At 32.5% G+C, this 23951-nt stretch overlaps 5 protein-coding genes across 5 annotated transcripts; 2 read left to right on the top strand and 3 right to left on the bottom strand.

The window, feature by feature from the left end:
* Positions 1-1442: 1442 nt before the first annotated feature.
* On the top strand, positions 1443-6569 carry HELRODRAFT_156844 (hypothetical protein; the record flags this gene model as incomplete). Its single annotated transcript, XM_009018076.1, has 9 exons — positions 1443-1505; positions 2266-2270; positions 4254-4351; positions 4536-4625; positions 4690-4792; positions 4888-4942; positions 5230-5314; positions 6271-6395; positions 6489-6569. 9 exons carry the CDS (start codon positions 1443-1445, stop codon positions 6567-6569), a joined length of 705 nt encoding a protein of 234 aa, XP_009016324.1.
* Positions 6570-7241: 672 nt separating this feature from the next.
* HELRODRAFT_191354 (hypothetical protein) lies at positions 7242-10038 on the bottom strand. Its single transcript, XM_009018075.1, has 4 exons — positions 9928-10038; positions 8951-9448; positions 7779-8709; positions 7242-7742 (listed from the first exon to the last, which is right to left on the bottom strand). Exons 1-3 carry the CDS (start codon positions 9956-9958, stop codon positions 7832-7834), a joined length of 1407 nt encoding a protein of 468 aa, XP_009016323.1. The 5' UTR covers positions 9959-10038; the 3' UTR covers positions 7242-7742; positions 7779-7831.
* A 115-nt stretch (positions 10039-10153) lies between these two features.
* Positions 10154-13967, bottom strand: HELRODRAFT_171349 (hypothetical protein; the record flags this gene model as incomplete). Its single annotated transcript, XM_009018074.1, has 4 exons — positions 10154-10261; positions 11479-11608; positions 11789-12715; positions 13885-13967. The coding sequence occupies 4 exons, from the start codon at positions 13965-13967 to the stop codon at positions 10154-10156; spliced, it is 1248 nt and encodes a 415-aa protein (XP_009016322.1).
* A 266-nt stretch (positions 13968-14233) lies between these two features.
* Positions 14234-17148, bottom strand: HELRODRAFT_171348 (hypothetical protein; the record flags this gene model as incomplete). The annotated part of the gene is made up of 6 exons (XM_009018073.1): positions 14234-14340; positions 14671-14874; position 14940; positions 16325-16377; positions 16621-16773; positions 17112-17148. The coding sequence occupies 6 exons, from the start codon at positions 17146-17148 to the stop codon at positions 14234-14236; spliced, it is 555 nt and encodes a 184-aa protein (XP_009016321.1).
* Positions 17149-19295: 2147 nt separating this feature from the next.
* HELRODRAFT_171347 (hypothetical protein) lies at positions 19296-20171 on the top strand (the record flags this gene model as incomplete). Its single annotated transcript, XM_009018072.1, has 2 exons — positions 19296-19347; positions 19696-20171. 2 exons carry the CDS (start codon positions 19296-19298, stop codon positions 20169-20171), a joined length of 528 nt encoding a protein of 175 aa, XP_009016320.1.
* Positions 20172-23951: the final 3780 nt, after the last annotated feature.

The following is a 23951-nucleotide window of genomic DNA, read 5'->3' as shown; positions in this document are numbered from 1 at the left end:
TTGGCTCAACGTAGTCTTATTTAAGGCCACCTGAAACCATCCTTGCAGCTCAATTTTGAACAGACTAGTTTAGCCATATTTACACCAGACAGGCGTAATATAGACTATTGCAATAGCATATTTTTGAATGGATAAAGGAATGAACAAAACTTTGAAGAATGTGCTTGTTTAAAGATCGTTTGATGAGCTTAAGCAATTGTCCAGATTGTTCTTTCGAACCTGCCCCAGTATGAAAATTAAAAGACATGTTATTACCAAAAACAATTCCCGGTTTGTGTGCAGTTGTGCAAAATTTAATGAATCGCCAAGTCTTAAAGACTCAATGTTCATTTTTTCAGTTGCTGCCTAGTGCCGATCTTTAAAAACTGGGTTTAATTCAATTTAAGCCTACTTGCCATCATCTACTTATTAATTTCCGAGAGACGTGATCTGAGTCTTTGAAACTATATTTGTCAATGATTTTAAAAGCATCTGCAGTGTACAACGCAACACAGGAGGGGGCCGAAAACAGACTCTCTACATCGTATGACACAGTTTCAACATGTGTCAAGTTAGATCTGTTGTGTACGACTAGAAAGTTATTACTCAATCCATTAAAGAACGACATCCGATACTCGAAATAAATATTGGAACTTGCGTAAAAGTAATGAGTAATCTACACAATCAAAGGCAGAGCTCGTATCTATATGAGCAAGCAACTACACATTCTGAGCATCTGTGGAGGAATACAAATTAGAAAAAATATCCAATGAAGGCGTCTCAGTCAAATGGAACTGACGATAACCAGATTGGTAAACCGGAAAAAGATTATTGGTGTTTAAGTATGTGACAAGTTGCTAAAAAACTAAACAAAAACAAGGTTCGACACAGGCCGATAACTTGAAATTTCGTTTTTGTTTAATGTACTTTTTTTCAAAATATGGCGTTTTTGAAATCTAATGAAAAAGAGCTAGTAAGAAGGCTCAGTAAGTTAGAAAGTAGGTAGGATTTGTTGCCGGGAATATCGAAGAAACCGGAAACTAAAATTTCTATAGTAACGTGTACAGAAAATTCTAAATTGAATTAAATAACTCCACTAAAAGACCAAATAAACGCCAAATTCTGTTTAAAAATGAAGTGAAAAACCGGGAGTTAGATTGCTTTACGTCTAACTCCAAATTGTTTGAAAAATTAGAATTATCTATCTATCTATCTATATATATATAGTATAATATATATATTATAATTCTGTATATATGGTATGTATGATGGTATCGTACGCATGGATGATCGTACGGTCTTAATTAAGAACGAATGCTTTAAAATATTATTAACCGCCGGCTTTCCATAATTTTTTAAACTTTTTTTAAAATTAAAGTTCAACATGCTTTCGGTTAGTTCCTTTAAATTTAGAAGATATTTAAATGTATAATTTGAGAAAATTATTTTATAAAAATTTAACCATGCCAAGTTTTATTTATGCTGTAAGGGTGGGCCGCACGAAAGGACTTTTCTCCTCATGGCAAGTTTCAAATTTAAAATAAAAGTTAAAGTAGAAAATACAATTTTCACTTTGTAAAATTTATTTTTATTAAAATTAACTAATTAAAAAATAAGTGGCCTTCGGTTTCAAAAGTTGAAAAATGTGCGAAAATGTTAAAATAATGACCAGTGTAGAATTTTTTTTGTAAAAAATATAAAATAATGTGTATCTATATAAGTTGAAATTTTAAAATGATTAGTAATATTTTAAATATAGTAAGATATCTTACTTTGAAAAAGTAGTCTAGTATATTAACAGTAGGTTGTTAAAGTTATGTTAGTCTGTAAGTAAGTGTAACTGTGAAGTGTAAAAGTTTAATAAATAATTTTTGTTAATTAATTAATTTATTTCAATTTTTATTTTAATGTCAAATAATTTATTATAAGGGAATTTTCAAGTTTTTTTTAAACAGGTTTTGTTTTGTCAAGTTAAGTGACTAACTTTAAAAATATCAGCTCAGAGAAACTGCTCTCATTTATCTTTAACCTTTGACTTTGTCTACATCCACTGACAACAATCTTCCCATGGGTTGCAATGTTTAGCAACTTTCTTGTTTGATGGTGGTCTTCGTTCCTATTATAAATTATAATGTATGGCATATGAAAATGGTTAGATACCCAAACCAGTCTGCAAGATCAAAATATTTGTGTAGCTCTGATCTACAGAGATGCCAACTCGATAAGTATTTTTGTAATCTATGCTAAATTACATAATACATATCAATCTTCGTTTTGTGTCCAGAGACCCGGTTCCTGAAGTAGGACGTTGTTTTCTTTGCCATCAACTTTTTGGGCCTAATTAGACGATCAGTTGTATCCATTTCATTTAAATTTAGAGCTTTCATGTCTTGCTTGATTGTTTGCGACCAGGACTTCTTTAGACGGTCTTTGGGACGTGTGCCAGGTACTTCAACATCTGCAAGAGAAGTTATGGCACTGTTTCTACTTCGTTTGACATGACCAAACCACCGCAGATGGTGTTGCCTTTATATCATCTAAACCAGCACGACGCAGGATTTCGGTAGATTTGATGTGGTCTTTTTTTGCAAGCAGGACAAACAAAATTGGACACTTTAGATAAAGTACCAATTATTTTTGAACAACGTTTGTGACACCACTGGTTACACTGCTGACACTTGATTGAATTGTTACCTACACCAGCTTTACAAACTGAACAGGGCCATCATCCAGTAGCTATGGATTGGATGGGTTCACCAGTGTTCATTGCTTTGGTTTTGCTGATGTTGACTTTGAATCCATGATCAGCGAGTCTGGTGTTCCAATCTTCAAACATCTGTGCTGCATTCTGCTCAGACGTGGCTGTTAAAACGATATCATCAGCATATATTAGAATCCAAATGTCACCAGTGCGTATCGGTTTTGTGATTTCTTCCATCACAGTTATAAATAACAGTGGACTGAGAATCGAGTCTTGGTGAACTCCAACGTCGTCAGCACAATGAAGAATAAGTTAAAGACAAACTAATAAATTTATAAAAAAATTAATTAATTGGCAAATGATCATGTTTTAATCATATATGATCATATATGACCATATATGTTCATATATGACTATATAATTTTATCATTATGATAATAATAATTTGTCAATAAGTTTGTTTCACAATTTCATTTTCACAAAACCTGAAGTACCTGGGCTTGTTTGAGAAGGGCATCAATAGAAGATCAGAGGAGCAGGGATTGTGTAGCATCAACTCACAATCTAATGATTTGCCAAGCTCTCAGTAATAGTAGTATATGCATCCGGAGTGTATGCAACATAATGTATATGTGTTATGTTGATAACAGCATGTTATTAACATACTGGCTTAAACTTTTATTATAAATGATCAATTTAGTTGAAGTCTCCACATTTAAACAAGCTTGAAATTGGAAGATATTCTGCCTTTTAACTAGTTATAATAATCATATGTGATTGATATTTTAGTTGTGACAACTTGTTAATGATTTTACAAAATAGACTTACAAAATGGACTTATTTTATTCATTTTATAAAATTTGGTGCTTTTGAACAAAAAAATAAGATTTTATTATAATTAATGTTAGTTGCATACAAGTCACATGTTTACTTTTAATTACTACTTTTAAAGAGCTGATAATATTGTCAAACGTTAATTCCATTTCATAACGTTTTCATGTTGAGTTAGTAGTAGTAGCATAGCTGGCAATTTGTACAATACTACACATTATTGTATCATTGTTAATGTATTCACATTAGTAATATAGAACAAAGTTACAATGAATTTATATGTTTATTTTGTATGTTTTCCCTCTGCTTTTGTATTCTTTTGTATGCTTATCTCAGCGTGTGAATGTGTGTGTGTGCTTCCTGCAGTTATTTTACTTAGCTCAAAATTGGATTTAAGATTTGTTAAGCAGTCTGAGCTTAGTAGAAAGTATCAAAAGTATGTTCAATGAAAATCTAATCCTCTGCTTTTGATTGATCAGAAATCTGTTGAAAAAGATGATAATTAGGATTTTTATGGTGGCTTAAGTGTGTTTGTATAAAAAGATATCCTCATTTGACAATTTTCTGAAAAAAATTAAAACAAATTCAAAATGTTTTTTCATTTTTTCAATTTTTTAAAATTTATACCAAATATTTAAATTAGAAAATTTATACTCCATGTTAAATTATAATTATGTTGAATCATTAAATGTGCTACAGTTTATATTATCACTATGTATACAATAAAGTTTCCTGATTGTAGGGCTGAATGTGAGAAGCAAGTGAAAGGATTTCCTAATGCAAAATATAAAAAGTTCCCCACTGAAGCAGAGGCAAATGCTTTTCTGAATGAAGCGCAAAGTTTGTTGCAAATTTTGAAATGGCTGAAACTTATAACTGAAGGAAACTTGTATGGCCTGATTGCGTTTGATCGATACATCTCCAAATTTGTTTTTGCTATTGTTAATAGTCTTATCTAGTTTTTCATAACCTTTTAACAGATTTTCCTTAAAAAAAATTCCCAACACTTAAATTTGAAATTTAGCTGGTTCTTCCAAGAGGCCGATGCAGAGTGATTCACAATCTAATTCTAAAAGAATTAAGCTTGATACAAAAGATGTTGAGATGAAATCAGGTAATGATAGTTAAAGTAAAGTTGCGAGTTGTAATGTTTACAATGATGCAATTTTTATTATAAGGTGACAGAGTAGTTGTGTACACAGACGGGTGTTGCCACAACAATGGAAAGTGTAATGCTCGAGCTGGTCTCGGTGTTTTTTGGGGAACTTCGGACCACGAAGAGTTTGATTAAATTTATTTTCCTTCTTTTTTAAAGTTTATTTGAAAATATTACTGAATTACCTAAAACTGAATTTACATCAATTTTATTTTTATAGCAATGTTAGTGAAAGATTAGTTGGCAGACAAACTAATAACAGGGCTGAAATCATGGTTTGGGATTTAATTGTCATTTAGTATTTTGATTTATATTTGTTTTATGTTATTTGATGTTCTTCTGTGTAATAAGGAGTAATTTAGCCTGACGAATTGTTGTGATAGCTGAATTTTTACCCAGCATATTTTATATACATGTATATGTTGTTTTATAAGTGGCCCATGGTTGTATTTTGATGTTAATTAAATGATTTAATAAACAATGTACAATGTAAACGACGATGCTTAGAATATGTAGTAAGATTATATTAAATTTGTTATTGATTATGATTTTTTCAACAAAGGCGGTGGTTCGTGCTATCAAGATAGCTAAGAAGAGGGATTACAAAAGCCTGGAAATAAGGACCGATTCCGAATTCTTAATAAATTGTTTGTTCTTTGCTTTTTGAGTTTTTAATTTTTGTACAATCATCATTCCGTTCTAAATTCTTATAATATTTTTACAAGTTATTAGAAATTCTTAGTTAACAAAAATATTTGATATTTATATTTTATAAGAAAGTGATTCCAACAGATCAGATTTATCTTGTTATTAATTTGGACCTCGGCAAGGTTGTAGACAATGAAACACATCTCAAGCAACAATTCATTTGCTTATTTTATTTACAAGTATTAATACTGGTATTAATTAAAATGCATGCATGAGGAAGCTTAATTTCCTTGCGTTCAATCAACAGACGACATTTTACATTCAGTAGCAAACTTGAAATGTAGAACTTGAGAAACATGCCATCTCAATTAAACGCACGAAAACTGATAACGGATTTAGCTGAGTAATATAATGATGAATCAAATTTAATGTCAACATAGTATAGTGCACCTTTTTATTCAAATATATCTAATTTGACTACGTAGCCACATCAGCAGAAACACAATATGAGAGGGCAGTTGCATACTGATAAGTTTTTTTAAAAGAAAGCATTGATGTCTGTCTGCCAGCAATTTTTGTTATCTAATTTTAATCACCCAAGCCAAAGTGTATTTCAATTTTTTTCAACCAAATGCATTAAATAGTTCTCCTTGCTTTTCCTTCTCAAAGCTTTTATTTATCTTCAATTACAGAGTATTGATGAAAGTTTAAATTTGTTCAAGCGCAAACGATCTTGTCACCGTAGCATGCCAGCACATTACTCCACGTGATTACGTTACATCAAGTCTGCTTTTGTTTTGCAGCCAATTCCATTAATCATCAAAATTTGTGGAACTCGCACTCGACTTTTATGTTTCTTCAGTTTAAATCCTCCACATTAATTCTTCACCTGCTTATGCACATTAAATTTCATATACAAAAGTTATATAAATTTGACGTCTGATGTTTTTGGCAGGCATAACGAAATGGATGGACAAATGGAAATCAAACAGGTGGATGTTGTCGAAAGGAAAGCCTGTGGTGAACAGGGAGGAGCTGGAGGAACTCGATGTTGTCAGTCAGGGCATTCAAATACATTATGTTAGATTTCTAGTGATGTTACTCGTCCTTTTTGTTTGTATTAAATTACAATGCACATTTATGAACATGTGAACACTGAAACACAACATGAAGGTTCATGTGAGGGGTCACCAAGGCGAAGAGGGCAACGAACAAGCAGATCGACTGGCTAATGAGGGGGCTAGAAAGTCGTGACATCACTTTTTTACTGGACAGTAGCTTTTTTAATTTTTGCATACTTTATACTGCATATATATTTACAACATGAACGGTGTGAAAATGCTTTTAAGTATTGTAACAATAGTGATAAACTAAATCATGACTTGTAAATTTTTATAATATCCGTAATATTTTTTCTGCATATGGGACATTGAGGTTTTTGCGTTTTCAAAATATTTTGTCCACAATCGTAGCACAAGCAGATGTGTCCACAAGTGTACAGGACGCAGTCAGGAACGTTTTCGAAACATATCGTGCACTCGGGTTCCGACGAATTCGGTTTCGTCTTGTTTGTTTCAGATTTGTTTCCCAATATTGAAATATCATGTAGTAACTTTTCGACTTCTTCTGTGTTGAGTGTGGTGTTCGAAGTAACGCACGGATTGGATTGGATGTTGTGTGTGCCAGGAGATGGCAGCGTTTCATTAAGAGAGTTCACCTGCGTCGTTGATGATTTCAATGAACCACTTGGCTTTGGAGAGCCTCTCTGCCGAATGCTGGCTCTCGGGATTGGAATGAGTGGAGGAGCCAGGGAACCAGGTATATCGTTGTAAATGTTCATTCTGCCAATAAGAGGGGAATCCAAAATTTGTTGGTGAGCGATGTTTGCCGTTTCTGCAGTCAAACTTTTTGACCTGCTTGCATTGTAAGATGTTTCTGATGCTGTCGAGGCTGTTGTTGTGGAAGTTAATAGATTGGTTGATGTTGTTGATGGAGATGTTGGAGACATTAATGTGAGAATATTTGATGATGCTCTTGTTGATGGTCCTGCAGTCTGTACATTAAACATCGAAGCCTGGGAAGGTCTTGATAGGTCAAGTCTGGTCATCCTGTTTGGTGGTGTTATTGCAGTTGTGGATGTTGTCGTTGATGTTGCCACTGCCATTGATGCTGCTGGTGTTTCCACAGCTGATCGCCTGCCTAGTTGTCTATCAAGGTTCCTGGAAGGCGGTTTTCTGCTCTCAAACAAGTCTTTCGGCACATTTTTATAGATAATCGATCCTGAATGATTAAATTTGTTAAAATATGAAATAAATGGAAATATTTGTACAGGACCAGTTCAAGCCATAGTAATTTGTTTGAGCTTGCACTTAATTAAATTAATTTTAATTTATTCTTTACCACCAAGAAGCATTAGACACACATTAATTAACATCAGTTACTAAGTTCTATTTATTATGTGATTTACTGTTGTTGAAAATTGTTTTAAAAAAATATTGAAAACATTTAATGTATGCCTAACCCTGACTAGATATTTTCTCTACGCTTCCACACAGATCAAAGAAAATCCACAGTGACAAAGTGGGGTCTACGTGAACAATCGTTTTTAAACACACGTTATTTTTAAACATCACAACCTCTCCTGTTTTTGTTAGCAAGAAACTTATTTCATCATTTGCTACTGGATTTTTATACAGATTTTTTATGACAACCCAATATTCTTGTCTGTCCAACAAGAGGTCAGCATCGTCAGGAAAGTGAGAAACTTGAGACGGATCACATACAGTCACTCCAAATCCCAAACTTCCTCCTACTTCAGGATTGACTTGAAGCAACTTAATTTTAAACTTTTCATTAGCTTCCAATGGTCTTCTTGTAAATATGTAACCATTGCAGTTACCAACTGTTCTTGTGGCCGTCATCTGATCTGAAGAGAGGCTAATGTTCTTGCCAACTGAACGGTGGAAGCACATGGATGTTTTGCATTCTTCATTTGATGACAGTTTGTTGTTGGGATTATTGTTTGCTTTTTCTGCATTTGAACTGTAAGCTGGTAAATCTTCTGTTTGGAAATCAATGTTGGATAATGGAATGTTGAACAAGTTTGCCGTATTTTCGACGTGATTCTCAGGTCCTGGAGAGACGGCATCACTAACTTCCATTGGAACATAAACTGCTGGATATGATATACTAAATGATTTTGCTCTTGGAAATCTGTCGCTACTTTTAGGTGTTTTTATTCTTTTGGAAGGTAATTTTGAGAATGATTCATTTATGTTTGCAGGATCAATGTTGAAAATGCTCCTTGAGGATTGTAGATATTCCACACTCCTAGATTTTTTAAGATGAGTAATTTTTTTGAAAGACTTTGTTCTTATCAACGGAATATTGTCCACTGTTTAATATTAATAAAATTACGTTTATTATGTATAGCAGTTAAAGTGTCTATATTAAAGTGTATAATTCAACACAGAATAATTAATTTGTATTAAAATTCTGTTGTGAAATGTTTCACAAATGAGATTTATATTGCAACAAAAATTTATGTGAGTGCTCTGTTGTTAACAAAACATATCAGTTTAAAAAAAAAATTTGCTTAAGAAATATCTACTATACAGATCAATTTATTATCTAACCTTCCAGTTTCACAGCCAGGTTTTTACCAGAAATTTCGAAGACTGCCCATAAGGGCACATCTAAAGTGATGCCTCCGAAGAGCACACCCTTATCTTTGCTTTTTTCATTTCTTTGCCAGCTGTACACAACCTCACCAGCTGCATTCATTTTAAGGAAAATCATGGTATCTTTTCGAGTACAACTCGCTGATAATTCTTTTATAATTGTTCTCTTGGATGAGTCAAATCTAAATTTTTCTAAAGAGTGTGGGTCAAGCTGAGAAGGATCTTGTGAGGTCAGACCAAATCTCAGAAAGCCTTTATGAAACATCACGATTTTTAAGCAAATGATTTCATCAACATCTAGAGGTCTGTTGCTGAATGTGATGCCCCATCCTTGATCCATCCTTCTCATCACCAGCTTGTTGGGTGACACAATGCCACTACTGTACACATCATGAAATCTCAATGGTTTCAATGGAATACTGCCTGATGATCCCTTTGCTCGACAATCCATCTCTTGTTGAAGAAAATTTACATGTATTTATTTTTCTAAAAAAAATTCAAATTGAGTAATGCTTAAAATATTTTGAAATTTTGCAAAACCGCAAGACAACACTAATTTTAAGTTGAATTAAATTAAAATTTATTAATTATTTTTCTTTATATACTGAACCGTCTCTTTAATAATGTTTCTAACAAGACTGTTAATTAAATTTTAAATAAATTGAGTAAAGAGTTAGATTAAACATTAAAGTTAAAAGTATGACCCTACTCTTGTGTCTTGTCTTAGCCTTAACTGTAAATCAAAGTAAGTCACTTAAATCGTCCAAGTGGCAAATGAAAACGTTGAAAGGTTTTTCAAAAAGGTTTTTAAATTAAACAACAATCAGTAAAGACAAAGAGTAAAGATAAACACAAATTCAAAAATTGGACAAACGGTTAAGTAAATAAACTTTAATAATTATTTTGTAATAATTTAACAAATAAAAAATAACCATCGTCGGGGTGACTAGAGTTTCCTCCCATAAACGAACGATTATTTAGGGTCTAAAATATCGAAAAATAGTTAACTTCGAATTCAAGTCAACAAATTTATTAAAAGGACCTGCTCAACGACAACAAATAGTTTACTATGTTATATCAACAAGTCTAATCAGAAACAACACAGGTGTGCCAGGGTTGTGCTGGCTCTATGCGCCTACCTTCTTAAGTTCTTAGGACTTATCGTTCGATCGTTTTCAATTGAATTTGAAGGTTTCTGATGTCCGCTCGGTCGACGACGCCATTTTTCGAAGTCTGCAATCTCAACGTTTTGTTCAGACGTTTAGACTGATTGTACGTTTATTTGGAAGGCTAGAATTGTATGGTTGGTTGTCTTGTTTTTTCAAGAATGATAATATTTTGAGTTTTCTGGCTCAGTTTTTTACCCGGGAAAATTATGGGTTAAGTTTCACAGGCTACACTAGTTGGGCAGTAGCAGATCCAGTGGCAAGTGTGTGCGGGGATTTATCCCATCTGACATTGATTTATTAACTTATTGTATAAGTTTATTCTGTTTTTAATTATTATTCAAACTAAATTTTTTCAAAAACGAGAAATAATAATGCCCGGGAATTGCAATGCTTTTCATGTTATAATGCTATTTGAATCATTCCTTATAATAAAAGAAACCAACATCTGGTCAGTTTGCCAACGACCGCTGTTTTCAAGTGATCCACTGTTTATGAATTCAGTTAATTCATTATTAACGGAATATTATGATAAACCTTAATCGACGAACACTTCGTGTAAGACAAAACAAAATTCTACCTGTTTGGATGAAATCTAAAAAAATCATGTTAGTATATATACAGTAAACCTCTGCGTGGAGATGGACTGTGTGTGGTGCAGATCACGTACTGAGTTACTGGATAGTCATAAAAATAAATGCATGAACGAATAAATGAATGAAACAAATAAATAAATGACTGACTGAATGAATGAGTTAATTAACTAATTACAAAAAAATATACAAATGAATATATGAATAAATACTAATAATTAATCATATGTCAGATATTATTTCGAACCATAAAACAATTAATTAATTGATTTGTAAGCAAATGAAATAAAATAAATTAAACATGTTTATGCAACTTATAAATAGTATAAAATATATATATATATTTTATATATATATTATATATATATATATATATATATATTGTTTTTATTATAAACATGTATGACTAATCTATCAGTTCATAAACATTATATATCTTGTTATATTTAAAAAATTAAATTTAAGTAAGAATTAACTAAATAAACACACACACACACACACACACACACACACACACACACACACACACACATATATATATATATATATATATTTACGTTACTCTTAACATAAAAATATGTAAATACACACACACACACACACACACATATATATATATATATATATATATATATATATATATATATATATATATATAGAGAGAGAGAGAGAGAGAGAGAGAGCTTTTAAAAAGTGCAATTGTTTTTGTACTCCACATAAAAACAAGCTCGTCCTTATGGAAATCAGTGGTCGGTGGTGTGCCGGGGAGATGCTGCCGAGAGAGGGCAAGGGGGTGTCCTTGAAAAGTTGACAACATCACTTTTTGACTCATGTCAAACTTTTGAAAATTTGTCCTGTTGAGGGAAAAATATAAAATAATTATGGTTATTCATGTCATTTACAATAGGACAACGTATATGACGAACTGAAGGACTGTGTTGATGCTGATGATGACGTTGCTGATGATATCATCAATGGTTATCGGTGCACTCATTTTAGAATTTCATGGAATGGTTGAAGATGCATTGACGCACTCATTCAGGTGTGTCTCCGCACTTTGCGTCGTGAAGAAAACTTCCTGCTGCTTCTGCTGATGAGTTGCTATGCAGCAATCGACGACGCACGAGGAACTGTTGTTGGCCGGCGACCTCCTCTCCACGCTCTTGTACTTGTCCAGTTGACAGATCGGACATGAGGTGCTTGCCTGATATGTACATGTACCGTCCATCTGCAGTTCATCTTCTCTGCAAAGTGACTTCAAATGATCATTTGTCTCTAAAAGTTTTGTGCAATTCGAGTTTTCCAAACCTTTTTGTTTTTCGCTAAAAATTTTAGAAGTTAATGATTTTTTGCAGAAAATATTTTTATGTTTTGTTGACGCGTGCATATAGATATCGGGGAGTAAACTTGATTTATTAACTGTAATATCTTTAAGGATTGGTGGTGGTGGTGGTTTTGGAATGGATGTCATGTGGTATAGGACCGGCTCTCTTATTATGAAGGGTTGAGATGACACGTGGACTTGAGGTGGTTTGATGGCTGGGTTGTACAGAGGGCAGGAGTTGTGGCAGGTTTGTTCTCCAGAGCTCTCAGAAGACTTTTTGTGCCTGAAATCAAATAAAAATTTGCAGTTATTCGTTTGTTTTTTGTTAGGGAGCGATTTATTCGTGAAATGATCGACTTCTTTTGCTTTGTCATTCATCAAGTACAACGACGCGAAGTTGCTGCAAGTGTCATAACTAGCGCCGACCCTTGGAATGTTGTTGATGTTGTTGCTGATGGTGCACATGTTATTTGCGTTGTTGTTGCTGCTGCAGTTAATGTCGACATTGTTGTCACACAACACATCTATGTGCGACAACTGCTTTGATCTGTCGCTGGGAAGATGCGTTGAAATTTTTTGAGCTTTCAGACACCTGTCCTCGACCTTCAGGAGAATGTTCTGCTCCTTCCTTCGTGCCCTGAAAATGAAAACAACTGGCATAAAAATCATACAAGCGCAAGTCCCTAGCAATTTCGAAAATAGAAGCAAAATAATGAACACACAGAAAGAGCAAGCGCGTCCGATCATGCGGAACGTTCGACGTCAAAAAATATATGAGGTTTCCTCCTCGCTTGACATCATACACAACACGTGCACTCTCCTCATACATACATACATGCATATATACATGCATACATACATACATGCATACATGCTTGTATGTATGTATGTATGTATGCTTGTATGCATACATTCATACATACATGCTTGTATGTATGCATACATACATGCTTATATGTATGCATACATACATACATAAATACATACATAAATACATACATACATACATACATACATACATACATACATACATACATACATACATACATACATACATACATACATACATACATACATACATACATACATACATACATACATACATACATACATACATACATACATACATACATACATACATACATACATACATACATATGGTGTGTTTAAATAAATGAAATCGATTTTTTATTAGTTCATTTTTATGAAATGCTTCATTTATTAATTATTTATTTATCATATTCTCACCTCTGCTTTGATTCTTAAGGTTGTTAAGTATTAAGAAAAGTACATTTTTAATAGTCAAGAGTAATATTTTATAAATTAATTTTCAAAACTATTCTTCACGTCTTTGTAGAATAAAATACGTAGAAGATGCTGAAACGCATTCAAGTCAACTTAAACGCCTGTTTAAAAAAGCACACGCAGACAAGTAGAAATGCAAGATGTGTTGGAAACCTGGTTTATTGCTTCACAATTCAGTGCTTGCGAATTCCATTGTTTACTCTTTACTTGTGTATTACTATTTTAAATATTTTGCACAAATGAATCGCGAATTTTTAAATTCTACATTCTAAATTCTGTCTGTTCTTTGCCGTATTTTTGGAAAAAATTTCGTACCATGACATGATTACAATAATTTATTGAAATAACGCGTTGATCCATTTTTAGCGTCGAGATACAATCTAAATGAGAAGAGATTGATTGAGCCGCTATTTATTCACCGTATTCACTCTTCGAATCATGAAAATAAATTATCAATAGCGATAAATGTTGAAAAAAAATTTACGACAAAACATTCAGCACCTTCTCTGGTAGGCGAATGCACAGAAGAGAAGGATGACTCCAGATATCATTCCAAAGATGGCTCCAACAACCACTGCCACCATCAAGCCTGCATAGTTATCATCATCGTCCTCATCATCGTCCTCATCATCGTCATCATCATCGTCATCATCATCGTCATCATCATTTTCATTGCCATCCTCATCATCGTTGTTGTTGTCGAGATCATCATCATCATCGTCTACACATGTCAAAATCATCATCAGCTTAAATGTCGTTATCGTCGTCGTCATCGTCATAATGCTGGTTCAATAAACATTACTCCATTTGTTTAATGGTCACATATCATCCATGTTTTTATTTTGGACTTCTACTCAAGAAATTTGTTTTTAACATTACTCTTGAAAATAACTTTCAGTTCTGCAACAGTCAGGACACTGAGAATGGCAAGCAGCAGCAGTTGACACGTCTTTCTCGCTGAATGATATTTTTTGATCTTCTAAATTATTTTCAAACTTAACTGCACGTAATTCCCTTTCAACCATCAACACATTTCTGTAACTAGATATTTTAGTTTCTTATCCAATCATGTTTGGCCTTATGATAAATGTGCATATTAAAATTTTATTTAGAATTAAATGGGTTTAATTTAAAAATTTTTTCTTCAGTTTATTTTGTTATTTCTTTAAAACAACGTTGTCCTGGTTTAACATCTGTACATATATAAAATAAAAATGATTATTTTTATTGCGTGCTTTGTAACAGGAATGGATTGATACAATTCGTTTAAAACCGTGCAGTTAAAACTTTGAACGTACAGACACGTTCCGGCTTGCCTGCACAGATCTGAAAGGTCTGACCCAATTTCAGAAACATCAAAATTCTCACAAGCCGGTCTAATGGTCTGCGCAGGCAGCCTCAATGACAGGCACACGCTTTCCAGCTCAACCGCGCCAACCAGGCAAGTCCGAATTGGGTCGGTTCTAGTGTAGCGTCCTTCCAATTGGTTGCCTGCTCAATTCGTGATCCGTACGCTCCTTCCAATCGGTTACCTCTTTTTTTTCATCGTAACTGACCCTAAAAAAAACAATAATGCGTTTTATTGGAGTTGCAATCGCTTTTTTATACGGAAGGCATCTAGGCCGTAGAAACGTTCAACGTACGTCGTTTGTCTTCCGAATAGTTTTTAATGACAACGACCCCGAAATACGCATAGCATAATGTTTATTTCATTGCATAACTTCTTTCTTCTTATTCAAGCAAGGCTTCTTGAATGCCAACGTCAAACAGACGTGTCTTCTTTCCAAGCATAAACAAATTCATTTAAATAATAAAACATGTACATGACTTATCAGCGCGCAACAAACCAAAATTTTGTTTTGCACTCATTTGAAAAGGAAGCATTGCATTCACATGAGCGCAGAAACGCGCCTAAACATTTATAACCAAATTTATTGTTTCAATAGAATATCCCCGTAAATATTTACAGCTGGAGCTTGCGGCACATGAACGTGTCAACGGCATTCGATCACAAACACTGGCACATGCAAACAGTCCTAAATATTTCATTTTCATTAATTACTCGACCGACCGCATTTCCATATGAAACGATGTAGCGGAAAAGTATCACATCACTCTAATTGATGTCTGGCATTAATCACGCGCTTTTTGGCTTCGTACGACCAAAGGTTAATATATTGATGCATTGATATATTAGAAACATTAAAGGCACATTAAGTTAATATATTGCCTAGAACATAACTCACAGCATTTTTTTTGAAAATTTAAGTTTTGAAATTTTGTAGCGGGTTATTTCGAACGCGTTGTGAGGCAGCCAGTTGAAGTGAACGGCAGATGACAGTGGTATCGTAGTTATCAGACAGCTTTCAAAGTAGATTCAACATTATCAATGTTATTGCTACTAAATTAAATTTTGTTTGTAAAGTGATAAGTTTAGCAGGCTGATGGAAAAACAGCCCACTCCTGTTAACAGCGAAGTAAAAAAATGACCATCCAAGCATAAGTTGTTGTTGATAAGTTGTTTTTCCCCGTTTCCGGTTGTGCGTGCATGCACGTGTTTGGCTATCGGCAAACAAACTATAAAAAAAGCGGTGCATGAAACTTTAAATATGGAGAGGAACATCAAACATGGCGATCTTCGAATTATTTATTATCAATATTTATGTGCATTATTTGAATTGTAACGAAGACTACATAAAAGGAAAATGTTTAATATGCTGCTAGACATTTAAATGTTATTTATTCATCACTTCTATATTTTTGTATATTGTTTTATTTGTTACGATTGATTGTTCGCTACGTTGAACTAACGGCTTATTTTCTATCAGCAGGGAATTAAAATGTAAATAAGTCACGACTGTGGCCAGTTTGTTATTTGAAAATAATCGCGTGTATGTCATTAAAACATTTAACGCACGCAGGCCAATCAGAACCCACCAACAGGGAGGAGCTTAGGTTTGTTGGTCCAACTGAATCCGTTGCTCCAGGCTTTATCTGCAGTGTGGTGTTTTAAGTGTGGGGTTTCAAAAGGGGTATTTTAAGTGTGGGATTTCAAATGAGGTATTTTAAGTGTGGGGTTTCAAATGATGTGCTTTGGTGTTAAAAATCCATATTTGAACAAATTAAAAAAATATCATGCAACCCTTCAAAAACTTCAATAACTTTTACATTTTAAAGTTAATAAAATCAAGTTAAAGTTAAATATATAAAAGTGTAAATGTTAAAAATGTCTTTGACCTTCCGAGCAGTTGCTGATTCCTCCGATCCACTTGTTCTGTCTGCAGGTCAAGTACCAGGTGTCACGTGACGAGTTGCATTTTATGGTCATCTTGTTCCGCTTGCGTTCGAACTGGGTGTTGGCCGGGAGGGCGAAGTCCTCGCACCCCACCACTGATTAGTAGAAGGGTGATACGTGTTAGATTGCAAACATGATTATAGTATAATTGAAACCAGTGTTGGAGAAAATTTGAAACCAAATGTTTTGAAATAACAATTTAATAGATTTAATGTCTGTTTTAATTTCAAATCATTTAAAGATACATATAATTTTAATTTGAAGTTAGGTAAATCAAAAAATTTGCCGAATTTTCGCTTAGCCAAGTTTCTGTATTAATTATTATGTTAAAAAAGTTTTGCAACTGGAGTAATAAAACTTGGAGTAAGTTTATTTTTTTGTACAAACTTAGGGCATTAACATGAAAAATAGTTAAACTAATTTTAATAAATACCTCTGTTTCCTTTAAAAGGTTGTAAAACTGATGTCATTTTTTTGGCCATTTATAAAAGTCCTTACTTAGTCAGGAACAACAATGGTTTTCTAATTGTATTAATCAAGGAATTTTTAAAATTGAAAGGCGCTAAAATTATTATTGGGGATTTTAATTTTTCAAGGATTAATTGGAACTTCATTTTATCTGATGCGGAGAACAAGTCTTCTGAAGGCAAATTTATTAATTTAACTAAGGATTTTGTTGCAACTAATAGTGGATAAGCCAACTAGATACAAAACAAACCAAACCAATAACATTTTGGAGTTGGTTGATGACTCGCACCTTTTGGCTCCGCTGGATAAAAGTGATCATTATTTATTTTGATTTTCATTGCATTTCGATCATTTTAAGATTTATTCCACATTAGATCAACCCGAATTTGATTTCGATAGGGAAGATTTTGTTATGATGAACGAATTCATTCAAAAAAGACTTTACAATACTACTTTGCTAGGCACCGATGTAAAAGATGTAGATCATAAATTGCATTTTAACGCACTTTGGCACCATTTCACTCAAGTTTTGAAACAAGCAACTAACACTTACATCCCTCCTGTCAAAAGCAACATTAGGCACAATAATAAATGTTTTAAGATGGTTCTTCCAGCATCTCTGGTCAACTCAATAAAGTTAAAGAGGAGATTGTGGAAAAAATACATGGTTTCTAGAAATCAAGCAAATTTGTTAATTTAAATTATGGGAGTGATTGTGTAAATCATTTCAATTATAAATTAATTCATTAGATCACATTAGATCAACCCGAATTTGATTTCGATAGGGGAGATTTTGTTATGATGAACGAATTCATTCAAAAAAGACTTTACAATACTACTTTGCTAGGCACCGATGTAAAAGATGTAGATCATAAATTGCATTTTAACGCACTTTGGCACCATTTCACTCAAGTTTTGAAACAAGCAACTAACACTTACATCCCTCCTGTCAAAAGCAACATTAGGCACAATAATAAATGTTTTAAGATGGTTCTTCCAGCATCTCTGGTCAACTCAATAAAGTTAAAGAGGAGATTGTGGAAAAAATACATGGTTTCTAGAAATCAAGCAAATTTGTTAATTTAAATTATGGGAGTGATTGTGTAAATCATTTCAATTATAAATTAATTATCATGAAGTCAAAGATCTCGGAGTATTATTTAATAAAAATTTAACTTTTACAAATCATATCTATTCAGTTTTAAATAAATCATTTAATATTTTGCGTATAATTAATATAATTTTACATAATATAGTTTTTTTAACGTAATATACAACACTAGTTCGTTCTCACTTAAAGTACGCTGTCAGTGTGTGGCGGCCTCAAAGATTGAAGGTCTTGAAGGACATTGAAAGAGTACAGAAAAGGGCTACCAAATTGGTCAAGAATTATTCTTCATTAAAATATGAAGAAAGGAAGATATCCAAAGCGCTCTCTGCTGTACAAAAGAAACCGTGGTGATATGATTTTGGTCTACATACTTCTGAAAAGAGGTTTCGATCCCAGTCTTCCAAACTTGTTAAGGTACGAGGACTCAAGAACCAGAGGCAACAGGTTCAAGTTAAGGACGCAGTCCTTCAACAGAAACATTCAGAGATATTATTTTTCGGTCCAGTTTTGAGTTTGTGGACGTGTTTTTTGATAGAATCTTGGTTTAAAAAAAATTTTGATGCTTTCTGGCATGATGTTTCATTTAAGTAGCCTACTCCTGTGATTGAAAAAGTCTTTTGTGACTGGCTAATATATCATTTAATTTTCTAATTATATATATATATAAATAATATATATATATATATATATATATATGTTGGTAATAGATAAATATAATATATAAATATAATATATATATATATATATATATATATATATATATATATATATATATATATATGTTTGGACAGTCGTTTGGACGGTTGATATTGTCGTTTCGTCAGTTAATTTTGGTGTTTTCGTCGTTAAAAGTAATCGTTTATTGATATTTTTTGGATAGATTAATATAATTAGATTTTTGAATAATTTTATACCAAATTTAGTTTGTAAAATTTACTATTTTAGTGAAATTTGATAAAATATTGTCTGTAAATTGTTGTCACGTGATAGGAATTTCCCTGCTAGTAAGCGTAATTAATTATAATAATAAATTTAATAATGTCGTCCGGTAGTCGCTACTGTTGTACGAAGTGTACAATAGAAGTTCCAAGTAAAGATTTGTTGTCCAGCACTTGTTGCCAGAACTTTGGTTCCAATTAAATGTGAAACTAAGGAGATTATTCTGAAATTTTTGAGAATTGTTAAAGTTTTAAAATGGTTTGTCAAACTTTGTGTGATTTTGTCTCAGATTGTTAGTTCTTTGGCTAATCCATGGGATGCGTCTAAAATGAATTTGTTTGCTCAACTAAATAAAATAATGATAGTAACCAAAAAAATAAAACTTGACGTTGAAGCAATAAAATGGTTGTTGAACCATAACAATCCTAACTTGACGAAACTGATCGTTTCTATACTGTTTTACGCGAGGAAATTAAAATTTTTAAAAACGAAATAAAAGAAACATTTTCTAGCATTGTCAGCAAGGAAGTTAAATTGAATGTTAAAGTAATTAGAAGTGATGTCAAATCAATCCAGAAAACTTTACAAGAAGCTAGTGACGTTAAAGAAAGAGAAACAAATTTATTGATGTTTCGTTTAGCTGAAAGTGATGATGATCGTTCCAATGTTTTGAAAATTTTAAAGCACTTGACAGGAGATGTTTCTGAAAAAAATGTAATCAAAATAATGAGACTGGGAAGGAAATGCGAAACTGTCGTTAGACCCATTTTGATAAAGTTGGATTGCGTTTTACTCAGAGACTCAATAATGAGAAATGTATATAAATTCAAGTCGTTAAAAGAATTTTCACATGTTGGACTGAACTATGATTTAACAAAGGATCAGAGGCAGGAATTCAAATCATTTGTTGATAAAGCTAAAGTTATGGAGCGAGAAGAAAACAATCAAAATTTTTTGTTCAGAGAGGACAGGTAGGGAGATGGAAGATTGTAAAAATACAGAAAAAAACCAATGTTAATATAAAATATGTCAAGAATTTAGAAATAAATGATAACAATGATAAAGACTACAACATAATAAATCGTAATTTAACACTAGGTTTATTGAACATTCGATCATTGATTTCTAAAACTGATACGATCTATGATTCGATTCGTGATGGGCTAGATATTTTCGTTTTAGTTGAAACTTGGCACGGATCTTTGAATAACATTTCTGTTAAATCATCAATGTCACCAGGATATAGTTATGTTGATTATTTAAGGATAAATGATCTTTACCATGGGGGTTTAATTATTTACTTCAGTAATGAGTTTAAGTTTAAGAAAATAGATCTGCCAATATTTAGTTCATTTGAAGCACTTGCTGTTAAATTATTTATTAGCAACAAAGATTTTGTTCTATTAGCCCTCTACAGGCCAGGATCAGTTTTAGTTAGTAATTTATTTTTTGAAAAATTTTTATGTTTACTAGAAAATATCACTTCTTTTAGTTTAAATATCATACTTTTGGGTGATTTCACCTTGAGAAGCAGGAAGATCGTCATACTGTAAATTTATTGGAAATATTAGAAATGTTTCAATTAAAAAATTTGATTGACGAACCGACTCATGAACATGGAGGTATTGATCTGATTATTTGTTCTCAAAATTTTCAGATTTCAGATATTAAGATTTTTCCCAGTGGGATTTTTTCAGACCATAGTTTAATTCAGGTTAATATACCGTTAACTCATAAGCGTCCTAAAATAGTCAAGAAACAAGTTAGATCCTGGAAATACCTAAATGAAAGCAATCTCATTAAATATATACAGACTTCTCCGTTATCAAGGTCTTGCCAAAGCAATAATATTAATATTGAGTTTGATATGATGAGTTCTGAACTCAAGAAATTGGCTGATGCAGTTGCTCCACTTCGTTTTACAGAAGTCAGATGTGATGTAATGCTCCATGGTATGATGGTGAATGTAAATCTTTCAAAAGACTTTGTCGAAAGAAAGAAAGGAATTACAGAAAATATCAGACAGAGAAATGTAAAATGAGTGGATAGCAGCTCTGAAAAATAAATCTAGGCTTTTTTTTTTACAAAAAAAACAGTTATTGGAAAAGACTTGTTGCAGACAATAGTGGATCTTTTAAAAATCTATGGAATGTTATTAATAAAGTTCTTTGTAATCAGGTCACTGGTCAGTCATTGAGTGAAATTGTTGGTTTAGATTCGTCTCAATTCTTAAAGTTTTTTAATGATAAAGTAAATAAAATTAAACAGTCTACCAATGTGTCTAATTGTCCGACTATTTGTCAAGCTCAGTACAATGGAAATTATTCTTTTCCTGACTTTATGCTTTTAACAGAATCTGATGTTAGAAAAATTGTACTCAGTTTGCCATCAAAAACATGTATGATAGATGTCTTTCCGACCCATATTTTAAAGAAATATATTGATTTATTCATCGTTTTTCTTACCAGTATCTTAAATCTGAGTTTGAGCAGTGGCACATTTCCTAATGGTTGTAAGCATGCTATGGTTTATCCAGTTTTAAAGAAAGTGAATATAGATCAAAATGATTTGTCTAGTTATAGACCAATTTCCAACATCTGTTTCATTTCCAAGATATTTGAACGAGTGGTTGCCAAACAGCTCTTGAATCATTTGAATGTAAACAACCTACTACCAGTTCACCAATCTGGATATTGCCGCTATCATTCAACAGAAACTGCCCTGCTTTATGTGTTTTCTAAGTTGTTTGCTGCTTTGGACAAACAACATGTGGCTCTAGTCACGTTTTTAGATATGAGTGCGGCATTTGATTGTGTAGACCATCAGATTCTCTTGGAAAAATTGGCTCATGATTATAGTATTTCCAGTACTGTTATCAAATGGTTCAGATCATATCTGTTTGACAGGAAACAACAGGTAGTTTTCAATAATGTGTTAACTAATGAAACGGTTTTGACATCAGGAGTGCCACAAGGTTCAGTGCTTGGGCCTATTCTTTTTATCATGTATACCGCTGAAGTTTTTAAAGTAATTGGTAATTTCGGTTTTAAATATCATGCCTATGCTGATGATATTCAGATTATAGTTAGTAATAAGCCAGAATTACTGCAATCTGAAATCAACAAATTTCTAACCTGCCTAAATAACATTGAAAATTGGATGTCAAACAATGGTCTTAGATTAAATCAGCAAAAGTCAAAATGTGTTCCAATAGGTACATGGCAGCAGCTGATGAAACTTAATATCGATTCAGTGAAAATAGGAGATGTTAAAATAGAATTTAGTGACAAAGCAACTAATCTGGGTTTCATTCTTGATTCTAGATTATCGATGCATGATCATATAAAGATGATAACAAATTCATGCTCCGGACAGATTCGATAACTCTATAAACTCCGTAAGTCATTAGATAAATCTGCTATTCATACTTTGGTGCATGCATTGGTTCATTCACGATTGGACTATTTTAATGGCCTGTTTTACGGTTTGCCAGATAGGTCTATTTCTGCAATTCAATCTATTCAGAATAGAGCAGCCAAATTGATTGTTGGAGGTCTCAAATTTAACCATGTTACTCCAATTCTTAAGGGCCTTCGTTGGCTTACTATAAAGAAAAGAATTAAATATAAAATATGTATTTTAATGTATAAAACTGTGCATGGCTTGTTACCAAGTTATTTGATAGATAAAATAAAAGAAAAGTCTATAAAGACGAGTGGTATGAACCTTAGATCAGATGATGGCATTTTGCTGGTTGTACCCGATGTCTATCTGCAGATAGCATCAAGAGATTTTGCAGTATCTGGACCAATGGTTTGGAACAGCTTACCGAGATCTTTTAGAACTAAAGATTTGAAACTTGATGATTTTAAAAAGAAACTTAAAACTTACTTATTTTCGCTTTGATTTTGTTTTTAAGTGAATAATTATTTGTTTGTTACTACCGCCATTGACTGTACTTTTTTTCTTTTTTGACTTTCTTTGATTATAGATAGCGCTTTTGAGAACTTTTTGATTTTAATTAGCGCTTATAAATGTTTCATTAATAATAATAATAATAATAATAATATATATATATATATATTTTTATATATATATTTTCTGCCACAGTTATATAGGTACACATATAGTTACATGTTCATGAAATAAGATTAAATATAGTTATAGTTCATATGGTTATAACTTATTTTTGGTGTTATTTTAATTGTTTGTTTATTTTCATTTTTCTTTGATATATTTTTTTCGTTTTTCTTTGTTATTCACACTTGAACTTCCAAGGTTTTATGTTAGAGGCGTGTTAAGGAAAATGTATGTTATGCGCTCTCAATTCCATGAATAAATAAATTTATTAATTATTAGAAAATTGATTTAACATGTTTTTGCTATTTATGCATAGTTCAATAACATTGTTTGATAAGGTTTCTATAGAGTAATAAATCAAGCACACTTCTTTTGGTGATTGATTGTTAGATGTTGGTAGGGTATAGGAAAATGTATGTTCTGAGCCCATAATTCAACATATAAATAAATTAATTAATAGAAAATTGATTTTAATTGATTGATATGATTTCTTCCATATTTAAGTTTGTAAGGGTATTTCCATGAAAATCCATTTATGCACCAATATATTGCACGGCCACCTACCTAGGTTTAGCATGACTTCTGCATCGCGATTGTCTATACAAACTCAAAATGCTTTTGGATGGCATCCCTTAATTTGGTTGAGATGATTTTTGTTGGTAACCCCGAAGGACG

This window comes from Helobdella robusta (assembly GCF_000326865.2).
Source record: "Helobdella robusta unplaced genomic scaffold HELROscaffold_20, whole genome shotgun sequence".
Classification (NCBI taxonomy): domain Eukaryota; kingdom Metazoa; phylum Annelida; class Clitellata; order Rhynchobdellida; family Glossiphoniidae; genus Helobdella; species Helobdella robusta.
The sequence above is the reverse complement of the archived record's forward strand: the minus strand, read 5'-3'. Positions and strand labels throughout refer to the sequence as shown.

What these genes read in the sequence shown, in the direction of transcription:
- HELRODRAFT_191354 (XM_009018075.1), bottom strand. Translation starts at nt 9,958, where the DNA reads ATGGGAGGAAACTCTAGTCACCCCGACGATG. An exon ending in CTCTAGTCACCCCGACGATG is followed by an intron (nt 9,449 to 9,927) that starts GTTATTTTTTAT and finishes TTCTTCAACAAG; the next exon opens with AGATGGATTGTCGAGCAAAG. An exon ending in CCTGGCTGTGAAACTGGAAG is followed by an intron (nt 8,710 to 8,950) that starts GTTAGATAATAA and finishes AATATTAAACAG; the next exon opens with TGGACAATATTCCGTTGATA.